Here is a 17727-nt window from a genome sequence, read left to right as displayed (position 1 = left end):
ACAGAATCGTTAGCGTGCCGGGCAAAATGCTTAACGGTATTTCATATGCCGTTACGTTCTGAGTTCAAATTCCGCCGAGGTCGACTTTGCCTTTCATCCTTTCGGGGTCGATAAATTAAGTACCAGTTACGCACTAGGGTCGATGTATTCGACTTAATCCGTTCGTCTGTTCTTGTTTGTTCCCTCTATGTTTAGCCCCTTGTGGGCAATAACGAAATAGGTATTTCATCTGTCTTTACGTTTTAAGTTCAAATCCCATCAAGGTCCACTCTGCCTTTCATCCTCTCGGGGTCGATAAAAATAAGTTCCAGTTGAGTACTGGGGTCGACGTAATCGACTTAGCCAATTTCCGGAATTGTGGCTTTGTGCCAAAATTTGAAACCATTATAAAGGACTGATACAAGAGGAAACCACTCCGTAGTGACTCCATCTGTGAGGAATAGCAGCCAAATGTTATCAAACTACTCCCTACCATTTTGTCTTATTTTATGACTCCGTTCATAGGGTGCCTTACAGGAATATTAAGCCGATCTCAGTCGCCGGAAAAATGAAAGGAATAGTTGATTTCAACAAGGGATACATTAGATAAGGTAATCTAGAGTATGTTTAATTGAATAAGAAAAAATTGAAACGATCATGCTGGAATGATTTTCATGAAATGCCTGCCCTATTAAAGCAGGTTTATAGTAATCAAATTTTCCCCAAATTACAATGGCATTTCTAAATAAAAGAAATGATACACTGGATAATGTAGTTCTGGATACCCTCACTACAACTGGGGAAAAGAAATTAAAAGATTGTAAAGTTACAACTGGAACGCTTCTGATAGTAGGTCTGCTCGATCAAGGTTAATTTAAACAAAATAACTACTATCTGGTCAAGTTTAACTTAATTTTTTTAAAATACCAAATTTAAACGCAGTTATGGATAACATCAAACATAGAAATTTGTAAGCAAGTATTGGTACATATATGTATGTATGTGTGTGTGTGTTTATATTATATAAACACACGTGTGTGAGAATAAAGTTGTTCTAGACGCTTCTCTTAACTTTTAACCAAATGATCAAACACCCACTGAACGTTAAAAGAGTAGAGTTACCTCCCTTCTGCATGTTCGTGTGTCTATGTATGCTGTAGTTGTGAGTATGTTTATATTTACGAAAATGATTCCGTATTTGGAATGTGTCTAAGCCTTTCAATTAGTATGCGTTTGTAGCGTCAGCCTACCGAAGCTTGTGTGGGAGACTTGTTCACAGGGACCTTTCATTATTTGTATTATTTTTGTGAAAAATCAGTAATAACAATTTGGACTCATAAGCAATATAAAAACATCAATATCAAGTTAAGGTAACCTTTGTATCACTTTTGCTCACTTTATTTGTCTGACTTTTGGCAGAATCATATACGCACATAATTAACTTTCCCTTTCAATATGGCGTCGAAGGAAGAGCCGATGGTTCAGTTCGTCGACGAAAAACTTATAAGCAACGTTATGAAAAATTTATACGATCAAAGAAAGATATCCCGTTTCTGTGACATTGTATTTAAAGTATGTGGCGAGGAAATTTTTGCTCATAGTAATGTATTGGCTGCTGCTAGTCCATATTTTGCTTCCTTTCTGGGCATGGGACAAGACTTGCCACGCGCTTTCTCTCAGAAAGCACCCCAAATAATTGAAATTCACATCGATGGAGCGAGTGATTCCAATAGTGGCTACGGGATGGCCGTTAGGAAGGTTGTAGATTTTATGTATACAAGCGTCATCGAGCTTTCTCTCAACGTTCTCTCTCAGGTGGTTGAGATAGCCAAGATCATGCAGATGGACAGAGTTTTAGAATATTGTGAAAGATTCCGACAGAGTGTCCAAACTTCTGGCATAACTACTGTTGTCGACAGTAAACTTCCCAGCCAAGAAGATCCACAGCAAATAAAGAAGGATCCTGATTATCAACTGGACAATCTTATAACTAATAATTTTGTTGCTGGCGAATCTTTACCTCCGCAGGAAATTGGTGACAGTAAAGACCAAACAACTCAAACTAATATTTTTACTCATTCTAATTCGAATGTTTTATCAGTTTCCAACAATTGTTTAGTGTTAAGTTCAACAGCTGTGACTTCTTCAGCCTCTGTACAGCCATGTGAAACTATTAATGGTCAGCCTTTTCAGGTATCAGGTAGTACTGCTGAAACAATTTTCGAAGAATCTACACCTATCCAAGACATAACCACAGATAGTTTAATGGACGAAACTTTATCAACATTAGTGACGCATACAACTACCTCAACAAACACAACTTCCATTATTACTACTGCTACTAATATTAATTCAGTTTCAAATTCAGAAAATCAAAATTTAAGTCCCACAATTGAAAGTGATAAAACGGAAGATTCAGTGGAGACAGGTAAGCCTGACACGGAACCTGAAGCACAGATCGAACTTGAAGAAAAATCGCTATCTCAATGTCCAGGGGCTGTGCGTTCAAGTCTTCGAATACGACTCGGTAAGAAACACACGCGTAGTCGATCCATTTACAGAAACAAGGGTAAAACGAGATCACGTCTACACACTTCTTCAAATAACAATCAAAATTCTGCCAACAATAACGACAGTAGTGGTGGTAATGGTAAGTGTAAGAAGCTTGGTAAGGTAAATAATGTGAATTTTGAAGTATACGTCTGTGATGACTGCCTGTACAGTACCTATAGTTTCTATCATTTTAAAAGACATCAAAAAATACACTTGGAAGGTAAATATGGTTGTGATAAATGTGATTATAAAGCCAACAAATTGAAAACTCTTACAGATCATAACCGAAGCCATTTACATGCTGAACTTCAATGCAGTTATTGTGATTATAAAGCTACTAATGCTGAAGAACTTACATTGCACTTATCTCGACATAGTGGGGAACATCCATATTTCTGTTGTTTGTGTGATATGAAATTTAAAACAAAAACTCAACTCAATTTGCATGCACCTAAGCATTCAGAAGACAAACCATTTGTATGTCCAAAATGTTTTGCAGGTTTCAAATGGAAGCATGCCCTCAAAAGTCATATGGTGGTACATAGCAATACTAAGGACCATTTGTGTGATGTTTGTGGTTTTGCAACTGCACATAAAAGTCAGCTTAAGGCTCATCATCTTATACACACAGGGGAAACGTTCAAGTGCACTGTTCAAGGTTGTATATTTCAAGCATTAAAGAGGCAAAATCTCAAGTATCATATGTTGACACACACTCATGAAAAACCACATGTTTGTCGGGTGTGTAACCAAAGTTTCTCACTCATCAAAAACATGAAACGGCACATGTTGCTTCATTCAAACGATCGGCCATACAAGTGTGACCATTGCTCATTCACATCAACACGGTATGACAAACTCAAAGAACATTTATTAAAACAGCATGGCATTGGGGAAAGGCCAAACAAAAAACATCGAATTTCTGATTACCAGATTAGTAACAACAATGGACTGTTTACTGAATCATATGAAGAAGCAGAAGAAAATAGCACAAAAGAAGAAAACACAATTCCTCCCACAACAACACAAATTGTCATTACAGCTTCAGATGACATCCCTGTACCATTTGCTATTACAAGAGTCAATAGTGATGGTTTTACAGAAATAAGTTATCCTACCATTCAGTATGTGTAATGAATTACCTGACTCCCATTGTTATATTTGTTTATTTATCTGTATTTCTTTTTACCTATGTGGTAAATATGAGGTGTGTATATATAAACACAGATATATATATTTATATGTATATATGCATAAATAAATGTATTATATATTTATATATGCATATACACACACAGAGGCAAACTTATTTTATATATTCTTTATTCATTCTTTCATTTAATGTCCCATTTTTTTCATGCTAGCTTAGGTTAGATTGAGGAGTTACCTGAGGTAGGATTTTAAAGCTGGATGCTCTCCCTGTCATCAGCACTTACCTGTTTTCCAAGTAAAAGATTTTTTATTCTACAGCTCTTTGAAAGTGCAGGATAACTGGTCATAAGGTTGACAAGGAATATAATCATCATCATGTGGAGACGCGCATAGAATATCAACAGTCATGCACATGTATTTATATATGAAAGGCTTTCTACAGATACTGTGTACCAAGTTTATTCACAAGGCATTGGTTAGCTAGGACTCTATTAGAAAACACACACACACACACGTACATACACACACGTGTATGCATGTACACATATATACACACACGTGTATATACATGTGTGTGTATATATATATATATATAAGAAAAAATAAGTTGAAAAAGAACAGCTCAAACTTTTTGAGAGATCCAAAAAAGAGAGTAAAAAATGATTTCTAATAAAGATTCATCATATTCATAAAAATCAGCCAGAGCAAGTAATAAGAATATGAAAATAATAGTTGAAAAATTTTGTTATAGGTATAAATATACCATAAACAAGTATAAAAAAATGGAGGAGAAAATGATGTTGGATGAATATTAGATTTAATACAAAATTGGATTCAATACATTCACATGTTTCGAAAGACAATACAAATAAGTAAGAGAAAGATTATAATCATAGTAATTATAATTAAATTTATTCATAAATTTCGAAACGTGCGTATGTATTGAATCTAATTTTGATTCAACATCTTTTTTTCTCCATTTTTTTAATACTTGTTTATGGTATATTTATACCTATAACAAAATTTTTCAAATATATATATATTATTCAACTTGACTCAGGTTTGGTCTTATTCCTGGAAGAATTTAAGTGGGTAATGGGTTACTACCTGTTACCTTAGATATCCACAAGCTTTCAATAATCTTTCAAGTGCTCAAAACTCTTCTGATAATCTTTCCTGTTCCTAAGAGGCAAACTTTGTGTAGAAGCTCCACAGGACATTCCAGTTCAATCACCTTCAACCATTTGTCTATCATTCCTTACAGTCCCTAATGCACCAGTTATTACTGGTACAACCCTTACAGTTTCATATTCCAATTTATTGCAATTTCAGATTTTAAGGGAGTATATTTTTTTAATTTCTCATCTTTCTTTACAATCTTGAAATCAAATGGACATGATGAATCAATTAGTAAGCATCTTTGCTTTTTCTTGCGTATTATTGTTATATCTAGTTTATTATTTTCTATCTTCTTTTCTGTTTGAATTGGAAAATTCCATAAAATATTGCCCTTCAACTTGGGCACCCTTTCAACTTGATGATAATACCAAGTCCTTCCAGCTTCATATCCCCATTACTGACAAAGCCTCCAGTGCATAACTTTCACAACTTGGTCATGCCTCCATTTTTTGTATTCTTCTTGAGCCAACTTGGGACATTCTGCCACAATGTGTACCATTGTTTCATTGAAAATTTCACACACTCTGTATTTTGCTGACATCTCATATTTTCTCAAGTTGTTTGTTTTTAACACTTTATCTCGAGCTGCTAAAATAAGTCTCTCTTTTTTTTTTTAAATGCTCTTTTTTCAACCAAGTTCAGGTTTTTGTTCCACACACATCCTCACTGGCTTTCCAAATCTGATCATGCAAAGGTTTCTCTTCAATCTATTTAATATACTCTCTTAAGATTTCATTCTTGTCCTATTCCACACTTGATCACCTGTTCTTTATTTACTACCTTTCGTAATTTCTCTGTGCTGTTCTGTAAATATTCTAGTAGGCTTTTCTTTCCTTCTGTATATACTCTTCCACCCTGGTCTCTCTTCAAGTACAACCGTTTTAATATTATCTTTTTGATGGTGGGCTCCATACATTGTCAACAGCTTTCTAGTTTTTCTGTCAAGTTTCTGCATATCACTTTTTGTCCAATCTACAATTCCAACTCCATATCTGATTACCAGTACTGTTCTTGCATTTATTGCTTCAATAGCATATTTTGAATTCAACTTCAACAGTATTTTTCTCACTCTTCTTGTATACTCCCTAATTGTAATCTGCTTCATCTCTTCATGTTTTATTTCATCTGCTTCCAGTATTACCAAATACCTATACCACTGTCTTTTCTAACTGCTTTTATTTTTTGCCCATTTGGCATTTCAATTCCTTGGCTTCCTTCAAACCTTCCCTGTTTCATTATCAATATAGTGCACTTTTCAATCCCAAATTCTATACCTATGTCATTTCAGAAAATGCAAACAGTACACACAAGACTTTCAAGCTGCTTCTCATTTTTCACCTAAATCTTTATATCATCCATAAAAAGGAGACCATATCCTTTTCCAAAATCATAAAGCTATTTTGGATCTTTTTTTCTATGGAAATTTTAAAGTTTAGTGAAAATTTTAAAATTTGGTGTATTGATGTAATTTTTCATGCTGAATCTCAGAAGCTAATTCACTTTTTCCATAAAATTTTAAAAAAAAAGTTACAAAGGTTTAAAGTTTGATAATTTTTACTTAGTCAGAAAACAGAATTTGAAAAATGTCATTTTGTGCGTGACTGCCCATGTCAACTGTAAACAAATGAAATATTGGCAGAATTCTACCCTATGCACCCCTCAAATCTTTTCTATTTTTTGGAATTTTCAGAAAAGTTTTCTAAATTTGTATTCTACACGTGAGAACTCAGTTATGCAAAAACCAAAAAAAAAAAAAAAAAAATTTGGTGTGTGATTTAAGGCTTATTTAGCTGCTATTTTTAGTATATCTCATGACCATCTTATACCTCATGTATTTAACACTTTTAATAAGAGAAAAATGATCACATGGGTAAACAGCTTGGTTTGTTACTATGGAAATAAGCACCTATATGTCTCTTGATTGGCTAAAATTGCCTAAAATTTGCAAACTTTAAAAGCCATTAACTCTTTGTTGATTTAAGGCAAAATGAATTTCATATCAATGATTACCATACAAAACTACACCAATACACCAAATATGAAATTAATTGGAACAAAAATTGAAAAGTGGCAGCCAAATAGGTAATATCAGCTATTTTGATTTTTTGTAATATCAAACTGAGCAGTATTATGACCGATACAAATAAGCTATCTCCTTGAAATATATCACATCTGATGTTCACTTCCCCAAGCCTTTTATTTTTTCTTTCCAATCAATACAGTATTCCAATGTTTCATACTTTCCTTGACTTTTCTCCATATTTTATGTCACTCATTCTCATTGTTTTACTTGTCCATCTGTGTGGTACAATGTCATAACCCAACCATGCTACATTCAAGCCTGTCAATCTGCTTCTACAATTTCTAATTATCATTTTATCAACTAACTATTGGCCTTTAGTTGCACTACTGTGCTTCATGCATCACTTCTGTTCATAGAAGTAAACTTACTTTCCAGATGATTATATAACTTTACTGCCAAGACACCTCTCATAAGCTTCCATATAAGTGCTAAACAGGTTGTAGTTTGAAAATTTGATACCAATTTACCTTTGAAGGGGTCCTTGAGACATAGCAATGTTTGTTCACTTGTCATCCAGGTAGAGACATGTCCTTGCTGCAGCCATTTGTCAAGGTGTGCAACAATCTTTTCATGCAACTATGTAAAATTCTTCAGCCAATATTCTTATACTCCATCCAATCCAAGTCCTTTCCAGTTACCAGTTTTTAAAACTTCAGTCGCACTGAATACAGCTCAATTCTGATGCTCATTTGTCTTGGTACAATTTCAAATTGCCTCTCCGCCTGTGTTAACCACTCTGTACTTTCTTTATGTCTCACTGGCCTGTTCCATCGTAATCCCCCAAATAATATTTTGGGGAGAACTATAGAAGTGATTCTTGATGTTTCCTGTTTTTTCAAAAAGATGCCTTTTATTAGGTATCACTGTAGAGTGCCATACAATGGAGACAAGCATAGTTTAAACACGAGAAACACATTTTTTTGCTTTATCATTTTCATGTCAAAATAAATATTTTCCATGGAAAATTATATATCATTTGAAAGCTTTGGCTGTGAACTTTCTTCTTATAGTTTTAATTGAAATCCAACAGTTACATATGTCAGGGTCCCTCAAATACCTGAGTATTTTCATGTACTTTCAAAGTTTGTCCTGTTTTTTTTTGTCTGTTGAACAGTAGCCCTTGTTCTAGTTCAGTGAGCTTGAGTGCCATATCTCAAGTTCTCTTAACAATTATATACGTGTGTTGAAGAATGTTTTAGCTTGATTTTGATATAAAACTCGATGGAGGTAGGTCAGGAAGATGATCGTTACAAAATATAAAAGTGAAACTTTTATTGTAAATTTTCACTTAGAAAAGAACATAATTTCTTCAAGATTTTTATACCATAAGAAAGAAAAATTTCTGGCTAAATAATCAAGGACATTAGGTATGGTGAAAAATGAGGGTGGTATACTGATGCTTTTTGTGTACAAAAAAAAACATATTGACACTACTTGTCAGACTGATGGATTCCCACTCAGCAAATTCACGAATTCAAATGTCAATTTTGATTCTCTTGAAATTCAAGAAATAGACAAATTGATTGGTAAGTAAACATATTTCTACAAGAATTTGCACTAAATTGAGTTATATAGGACTTCTAGAATCCAAAATTAGCATATAATCATTGTATTAATAATGTTTATTCCCTATTGCTTCGTACCAAGCAACATATGAATTTTACCTTGTGAATTTCGTATTTCTTAGAGAAATATTGGTCTATTTTCATCAATAAAAATTATATTATTAGTTTGTAGGCTATTAGAGTCCTATGTGATTTTAAAAACTTTTCCCTCTGATTTTGAATACAGTCGGATATTCTTGTAACATTTACATTTTCACAAATGCTGATTTTCACTTTTATATTTTGTAACGATTATCTGACCTACCACCATCGAGATTTATTTCAAAATAAGTCTAAAGAATTCATCTACATGTGTGTATGGATTATCAACACAACTTGAGTTACAGTGCTCAAGCACATTGAACTAAATCAAGGGCTACTGTTCAGCAGTCAAAAAAAAAAAAAAATTAAAATATGGGATAAACTTTAGAAATACCAAGGTATTTGAGGGACCCTGACATCTTAGGTAAGTATCAGATTTTGATTAAAACTATATGAGAACAAAGTTCATATCCAGAACTTTAAAATAATATATAATTTTCCAAGGAAACTAGGTATTTTGTCATGAAAATGACGTACCAAAAAATGGGTTTTTGCATGGCCAAACTGCATCACCCATTCCATAGAGCTCTCCAAGGATACTTATCAAATTTATTGTAAAGCCCCAAACTTAGAGAAGATTCAGTTTTATGCTCTGTACCAGTGTATCAAAACTGGACCCCTCAGAGATAATAGCTCGCAATATAATCATGTCTGAATACACAGGAAATGCTTGCGATAGTTATAATTTCATTTAATTATTTGTAGGACTGAGTTTAGGATTAGGACACCCCCATAATCTGGATTTTCTTAATTTTGACTGAGATTTTTCCCTTTTTTTTTTCACCATAACCTTGGAAATGAAGAGGGAAAGCTTTTTATAAAACAAAAATTTCAAAAGTTTATGATTTTTTTACCCCCTCCCCCACCAATTTAGGCCAATTTTTTGACACTAGGCATAGTGATACCTACTTCTGTTTGATTGAAACAATGTATTCTGTACAAAACCTTTTCATCCAGCATCATATCTTTTCAATTTGCTCTTTGTGACAATTCTTCATATATAGCTTGCTTTTCCTTTACTTCTAACCTATACTGTCCATTCAGTGTTCTGATTACAAACTCATTCTTGAGTTCTCTCACTATCCTATTTAATTACCCAGTTCTTTCCATGTCTTTTCCAACTTCATTCTTATTCTTTTCCTCCAGTTTGGTACCTTCTTTTCCTTCCTGTTCCTTTCTTCAATAGTCTTCTGCCTATATTCTATTATGCTAGCTACAACAATAGCAGTTACTACGGTTTGTTTCACTAATGTTCACTGTTTTACAGTCACTTGTCCAGTTAAATCACCTGCACTATTTACACCATCAGCTTTCTAAGGCATATAGTGATTTCCTTCTTTTTCGTTTTCTTTATCTCTTATCCTTTCATTACCACTTTCTTCTACTGTTGTTTCACACTCTTCCTGTTAATTTTTTATTCTTTTCTCAATTTCTTTAGCCTCTAATCCTAATCCTGTAATCCAATCATTCATGCGAATTGCCCTTGCCTGGTCTATCAATCATTGGGTAGAAGCATCAAAGACTCCCTTTTCATCCCATATTCTCTTCATCCATTTTTTGAAACCTTTCAACTCACTTCTCAGCCAACATTCATTCACAATCTTGTTTACCTCTTTTTGCCATTTCAATTTTTTCCTACTGCACTTTTGACTTCAATTCTGAGCAATGGCTTGATGACAACCTGCCAGAGCTTAATCAGACATCCCTTGCCTGCTTTCCCTGTTAACACTTCCAGTCCCATTCATGCAGTCATGATTATTACTTGAATATGACATCATTCATTTTGAGATAGCATTTATAATGAGGTTGTGCATTTGTATTTTTATCATTACATCATCACTGGGTGGTTTGCCAACCAAGGTTCAGAGAGTCCACACCTACTCTCATGTACTGTTCGGTGGTCATTGACTCAGATGAGGTCATCTTCCCCTTTACAATCATGTTTTTCTTTCTGCAGTTTGTTCAACTACCATCCTCCTCACTAAGCTTGCTTGTTGGATTTGCCAGTGTAATTGCCAACAATCCAACCTTTAGTATGTTTATTCTAAACCTAAGTACATCGTACAGTTGCTAACAATGGAAGCTTATTAGACACTCCTTCCAGACTAACACAATAAGTCAAGTACAAAATATACAGCAGATGGTCCCTTTCCTCATCTGTTCTCTCCATCATTGCTTGGTCTAACAAATTTACCTTAATATTCCTTATCGATATTATTATTACTCTCGGTATAGTAATTATTACCATCCTCATCACTACTACTACCACTATCATTATTATTTTTATGAACACAACCAATTTTACTATCATTGTCACAATCAATTTCACCATTAATATCACTATCAATATTTTTATCATCTTCACCACAATCTTCATCAAGATTTCTAGTATAGGTGGCAAGGGTGCAATTGGGTGAGTTCATCGCTGAAATGCAAACAAGTTTTCAACATTGAAGTTATAAGTAAATCAAAATTGAAATATAACCTATCATCTGAAATTTGATGAGAAAAAGAAAGAAAATTGGGAAAAAAAAAAAACATATCGCTGTTATTCTACATGCAAAAGAAGAAACATAAACAAATGATTGACTTCCTGCATATAATACCATTAGTCCAAGCTATAACCATAGGGACAAGTGAAAAAGAAAAACAACATATGGATATTTAAATATGGAGCACTATTCTGAAGTGAGACACAGAGAGCCAGCAAGCCTTCCAGTTATTGTTATTATTATTGTTAGCCAGCTTGCTACCTTAAGGTAGCAAGCTGGCAGAATCATTAGCATGCTGGGTGAAATGCTTAACAACATTTTGTCTGTCTTTACGTGCTGAGGTCAACTTTGCTTTTCATCCTTTTGGGATCGATAAATTAAATACCAGTGAAACACTAGGGTCAATGTAATCAACTAGTCTCCCTCCCCCAAATTGCGGGCCTTGTGCCCATAGTAGAAAGGCTTAATATTTAAAAACAGTTTGAGTCAGCCCTATGTAACTTAAAGATTCATAAACGCATCACTCAAATCTAGCTCATCAGGCTCAGTTGGCTGAATGCAGAGACAGAGGAATTCCAAAATGATTATGGAAATTGGGCCGGGATGGGCTGCCATTGGTCAATATATTCTTTTACTTGTTTCAGTTATTTGACTGTGGCCATGCTGGAGCACCACCTTTAGTCGAATAAATTGACCGCAGGACTTATTCTATGTAAGCCTAGTACTTATTTATCGGTCTCTTTTTGCTGAATTGCTAGATTATGGGGATGTAAACACACCAACATCGGTTGTCAAGCGATGGTGTAGAAACAAACAGACACAATAGACACGTACATATATATATATATATATATATATATATATATATATATATATATATATATATATATAAAACTTACTTGGAGGCAATGCATGGCGTTCGATCATATAATAACATAAATGATACATAATTATATGCATATAATTATATATATATATATATATATATATATATATATATATATATATATATATATACATATATGACACTGTCAGTAAGGTGAGGCTTGGCAATGAGTACAGTGAAGAATTCCGGTCGGAGGTAGGGGTCCACCAAGGTTCAGTCCTCAATCCCCTCCTATTTATCATAGTCCTCTAGGCAATAACAGAGGAATTCAAGACAGGATGCCCCTAGGAGCTCTATGCTGATGACCTTGCACTAATTGCTGATTTACTATCAGAACGAGAGGAGAAGTTTCAGGTGTGGAAGCAAGGACTAGAATTGAAGGGCCTTAGAGTCAACCTAGCTAAAACCAAAGTCTTAATAAGTAGGAAGGTAGACAAACCACAAACCCCTTCAGGTAGATGGCCCTGCTCGATCTGTAGAAAAGGTGTAGGCAGAAACTCTATAAGATGTACCCAGGAAGTTAGTTTTTGTATGTGTCAGATGTTCAGGAGCAATAGACACTGAAAATGTGCAGAAAACAACTTCTGTCACATTCCAGGGAGAACAACTTGACGTAGTAGATAGGTGACCAAGTTAGTAGTGGGGAAGAGTGCGCTGAAAGTAGTCTGGGCAAAGTTCAGAGAGCTCTTACCTCTGCTAGTGACAAAAGGCCTCTCGCTCAAAGTAAAAGCAGACTGTATGACGCATGTGTACGAACAGCCATGCTACATGGTAGTGAAACATGGGCCGTGACTGCTGAGGACATGCGTAAGCTCACAAGGAATGATGCCAGTATGCTCCGATGGATGTGTAATGTCAGTGTGTATACTCGACAGAGTGTAAGTACCTTGAGAGAAAAGTTGAACCTAAGAATCATCAGTTGTGTGCAAGAGAGACGATTGCACTGGTATGTTTATGTGGTAAGAATCGATGAGGATAGCTGTGTTAAAAAGTGCCACACCCTAGCAGTTGAGGGAACCTGTGGAAGAGGTAGACCCAGGAAGACCTGGGATGAGGTGGTGAAGCACGACCTTCGAACATTAGGCCTCACCAAGGCAATGACTTGTGACCGAGACCTTTGGAAATATGCTGTGTGTGATAAGACCCGGCAAGCCAAGTGAGACCATAATCCATGGCCTCTACCAAGAGTGTAGCCAGCCCACTTATGCATACCTTTCCTTCATTGGACATTAAACTCCGCTTGTGAAGACCTATTAAGGCAAGTGAAATCGAATTCGACAACTGGCACCCATGCCAACCTTTCCTTCATTGGACACTAAACTTGGCTTGTGAAGACCTGTTGGGGCAAGTGAATTTGAAATTGTGTTGGCACCTGTACCAGTGGGGTGCGATCATTGCCAGGGCAGCTGACTGGCTTCCGTGCCAGTGGCAGGTAAATAGCACCATTTGAGCATGATTGTTACCAGCATCACCTTCCTGGCACGTGAAAAAAAAAACATTCGAGCGAGATCATTGCCAGTGCCGCTGGACTGGCTCCTGTGCAGGTGGCAGGTAAAATACACCATTTTGAGCGTGGCCATTGCCAGTACCGCCTGACTGGCCTTCATGCCGGTGGCACGTAAAAGCACCCACTACACTCTCAGAGTGGTTGGCATTAGGAAGGGCATCCAGCTGTAGAAACTCTGCCAAATCAGATTGGAGCCTGGTGTAGCCATCTTGTTTGCCAGTCCTCAGTCAAATTGTCCAACCCATGCTAGCATGGAAGGCGGATGTTAAATGATGATGATGATGATACAACAGGCTTCTTTCAGTTTCCATCTACCAAATCCACTCAAAAGGCTTTGGTCGGCCCAAGGCTATAGTAGAAGACACTTGCCCATGGGGACTGAACCTGGAGCCATGTGGTTGGGAAGCAAGCTTCTTACCACACAGCCACTCCTGTGCCTATATGTATATTTTATATGTTATATATACAATATACATTCTATATTCTTTAATTCTTTTATTTCAGTCATTTGACTGTGGCCATGCTGGAGCCTTGCCTGGCAGGGTTTTAGTCAGACAAATCAACCTCAGGACTTCTTTCTTAAGCCTGGTATTTATTCCATCAGTTTCCTTTTTCGAATTGTAAAGTTACGAGGATGTAAGCATACATATATACATACACATATATGTGTGTGTGTGTGTGTATATATATATATGTATGTACATATATATATATATATATATATATATATATATATATATATATATATATTCTTTTATATGTTTCAGCCTTGAGACTGTGACCATGCTGGGATACCGCCAGTGTAATCATCTTTTTATTGGCCAATTCTGTTGGATTGGCTTTTGGTGAAGGAGGGAGTTCAATACTGCTGCCCTGTTTTGAGTTTTCTGCCTTTATATTGGTTCATCTGGGATCTTGGATGGGAAGAGGTCAAGCTGTTTTTCAAAAACATCTACTCCCACTCCATGGAGATCTCTCCAATATTTTGGCAAGAAGTTAAATAGCTGTGGGCCCTTGAATCCCAGGCTTTTGTAGTACATTGTCCTCACTCTAGATGAGATAGCTGGGACTTTTTGAACAGTACAGTGATGTCTATTTCGAGGTCTTGTATGATTCTCAATTCCAAAGTTTGGTGCCAGCCCCTCCAGTATCTTCCACACATATATCACTGCATACCTCTCCCGTCTTTGCTCCAGGAAGTAAAGTCATAACTCTTTCAGCCTCTCCCAGTAACTCAGCTGTTCTATTGATGCAATCTTCATGTAGTATTGCTGAACTGCCTCAATTTCTGCTACTAATCCTACAGTGCAAGGTGACCACAATTGAGATCAGTAGTCTAGACGGCTAAGGTCAAATGTCTACAATATAGTTTCCTGGTCCCTTGTTCTGAGGGTTCTCAGAATTCATCTTGCACACTGCTACCATCTTGGTGACATGCCTGTGAAACGAGGCATCATTGCTATCAATCCTAAGTATTGTGACTTCTGAGCACCAATTAGCTGGTAGCAGAGGGCTTGGAATTTGCCTGCATTAAATTGCATGTTGTTGTCCTCAGCCCATTTATATATGGCATCTAAGTCTTTTTGTAGAAGAGTAGCATCAGAAGGTTCCTTGATTGCTTGTACTACTTTCGTGTCGTTGGCATAGCTAGTAAGTGTAGCTATCTGTGTAACTGATGGCATGTCTGAAAGAGCCACCATGAACAGCAGTGGTCCCAATACAGTTCCCTGAGACACTCCACTTTCTATTAAACAGAGCCCGTGGAGAGGGCTCTGTTGACTGTTACAGCCTGGTTTCTGCCTTTTTAGAAGTCATGCAACCATTCTTTGATTTTCCCAGTTATGTTGAATCGCTGTAGTTTGTAACATATCATCCCATGATCAACCTTATCAAAAGCCTTTGCAAAGTCGAGATATATCACAACTACATTTCAGCCATTCGTTAATTGTTTCAACACTCAGTCATAGTTTTGCAAAAGTTGTGTAAGGCAGCTTCTGCCTGAGTGACAGCCATGCTGGGTGTCAGGAAGCAAGTCATTATCTTCAAGGAACGCAATTAGTTTCATCCTGACAATGCACCCCATGACTTAGCTGACATGGGAAGTTAGAGAGATGGGGCTATAATTCTTAGCATCTGCTCTGCTACCTCCCTTATAGATAGGGTGTATAATGCCTTTCTTTACCTTTTTCGGAAGTCTCCCTGTTTGTGTGTTTGTGATTTTGTTACATTAACTCCACCGAAACTATCCAACAAACCTTCATGAAACTTGACACGGGTGTTGGACTTATACCCATGCATTCACTTACACACTTGGAATTTCTAAAAAATTGATTTTTAATCAGCATCAATTTTTCAAAAACCATAAATTACGGCATGTTTCGCACTAGCCATCATAACATCAATTTGAGGAAAAATACTCAATTTGATTAAAATGTTTCATGGGTGTAAACAGACAGCTTATTAACAGTAATCTATTCAGCATTTTGCTAATTCTTCATTTCAATGCAAATTGTTTTGATTTGCTAAAACTTCTTATTTCAATTCGTTGTTTTAATCCCCCAGCATTTCAGATTTTCATTAGGTAAGAGCATTTTATCAATATATATATATATATATATATATATATCATCATCATCATCATCGTTTAACGTCCACTTTCCATGCTGTCATGGGTTGGACGATTTGACTTAGGACTGGCAAACCAGATGGCTACACTAGGCTCCAATCTAATCTGGCGGAGTTTCTACAGCTGGATGCCCTTCCTAACGCCAAGCACTCTGAGAGTGTAGTGGGTGCTTTTACGTGACACCGGCACAATGGCCAGTCAGGCAGTACTGGCAACGGCCAAGCTAAAAATGGTGTATTTTACGTGCCACCTGCACAGGAGCCAGTCCAGCGGCACTGGCAACAACCTCACTCAAATGTTTTCTCACATGCCACCAGCACAAGTGCCAGTAAGGTGACGCTGGTAACGATCACACTCAAATGCTTAGCGGCATTTTGTCTGTCTTTACGTTCTGAGTTCAAATTCTGCTGAGGTTGACTTTGCCTTTCATTCTTTTGGGGTTGATAAATTAAGTACCATTTACATACTGGGTCGATCTAATCGACTGGCCCTCTCCCCACCCCCTCCACCAAATTTCAGGACTTGTGTCTATTGTAGAAAAGTATATTGTGACAGTTACAGAATATAGAAAGAAGTGTAAAACCAATAACTATATAATCCAACCAAAATATCTCAGCTACACAAATGTAAACAGAACTACTATTTTGCCTTAAAATACATTGTACATATTCAGAGAACCCTCTTGGTTTAGTGATAGAGAACGTTTTTCTCATATTCTTTTACATGTTTCAGTCATTTGACGGTGGCCATACTGGAGCACCACCCTCTAGTTGAAGAAATTGATTCCTAGACTTATTCCTTGTAAGCCTGGTGCTTATTCTATTAGTCTCTTCTGCTGCTGAACTGCTAAGTTACAGGGACGCAAACACACCAATATTGGTTGTCAAGCAATGGTCGTGGGGGGACAAACACAGACACAAACACACACATATATACATATCATCATCATCGTTTAACGTCTGCTTTCCATACTGGCATGGGTTGGATGATTTGACTGAGGACTGGCGAGCCAGATGGCTGCACCAGGCTCCAAACTGATCTGGCAGAGTTTCTACAGCTGGATGTCCTTCCTAATGCCAACCACTCTGAGAGTGTAGTGGGTGCTTTTACGTGCCACCAGCACGAGGGCCAGTCAGGCAGTACTGGCAACGGCCACACTCAAGTGGTATTTTTTACATGCCACCTGCACAGGAGCCAGTTTGGCGGCACTGGCAACGACCTCACCGGCACAAGTGTCAGTAAGGCGACTCTGGTAACGATCACTTCGAATGGTGCTTTTTAAATGACACCAGCATGGAAGCCAGTCAGCTGCTCTGGCAGCGATCACGCTCAGATGGTGCTCTTAGCGCTCCGCTGGCACGGGTGCCAGTCATCGAATTTGCGAATTTGATTTGATTTTGATTTCACTTGCCTCAACAGGTTTTCACAAGCAGAGTTTAGTGTCCAATGAACGAAAGGTACACATAAGTGGGCTGGTTACACCCCTGACATAGGCCATGGGTTATGCTCTCACTTGGCTTGCTGGATCTTCTCGCACACTGCATATTTCCAAAGGTCTCGGTCA

General features: G+C 36.8%; 1 protein-coding gene across 1 annotated transcript; it reads left to right on the top strand.

The window, feature by feature from the left end:
* Positions 1-902: 902 nt before the first annotated feature.
* On the top strand, positions 903-3846 carry LOC106867272 (uncharacterized). Its single transcript, XM_014912100.3, has one exon. It carries the CDS (start codon positions 1435-1437, stop codon positions 3664-3666), a length of 2232 nt encoding a protein of 743 aa, XP_014767586.1. The 5' UTR covers positions 903-1434; the 3' UTR covers positions 3667-3846.
* Positions 3847-17727: the final 13881 nt, after the last annotated feature.

This window comes from Octopus bimaculoides, chromosome 20, assembly GCF_046866305.1.
Source record: "Octopus bimaculoides isolate indiv1 chromosome 20, ASM4686630v1, whole genome shotgun sequence".
In the NCBI taxonomy this organism is placed as follows: domain Eukaryota; kingdom Metazoa; phylum Mollusca; class Cephalopoda; order Octopoda; family Octopodidae; genus Octopus; species Octopus bimaculoides.
This window is presented reverse-complemented; position numbering and strand designations above follow the sequence as displayed.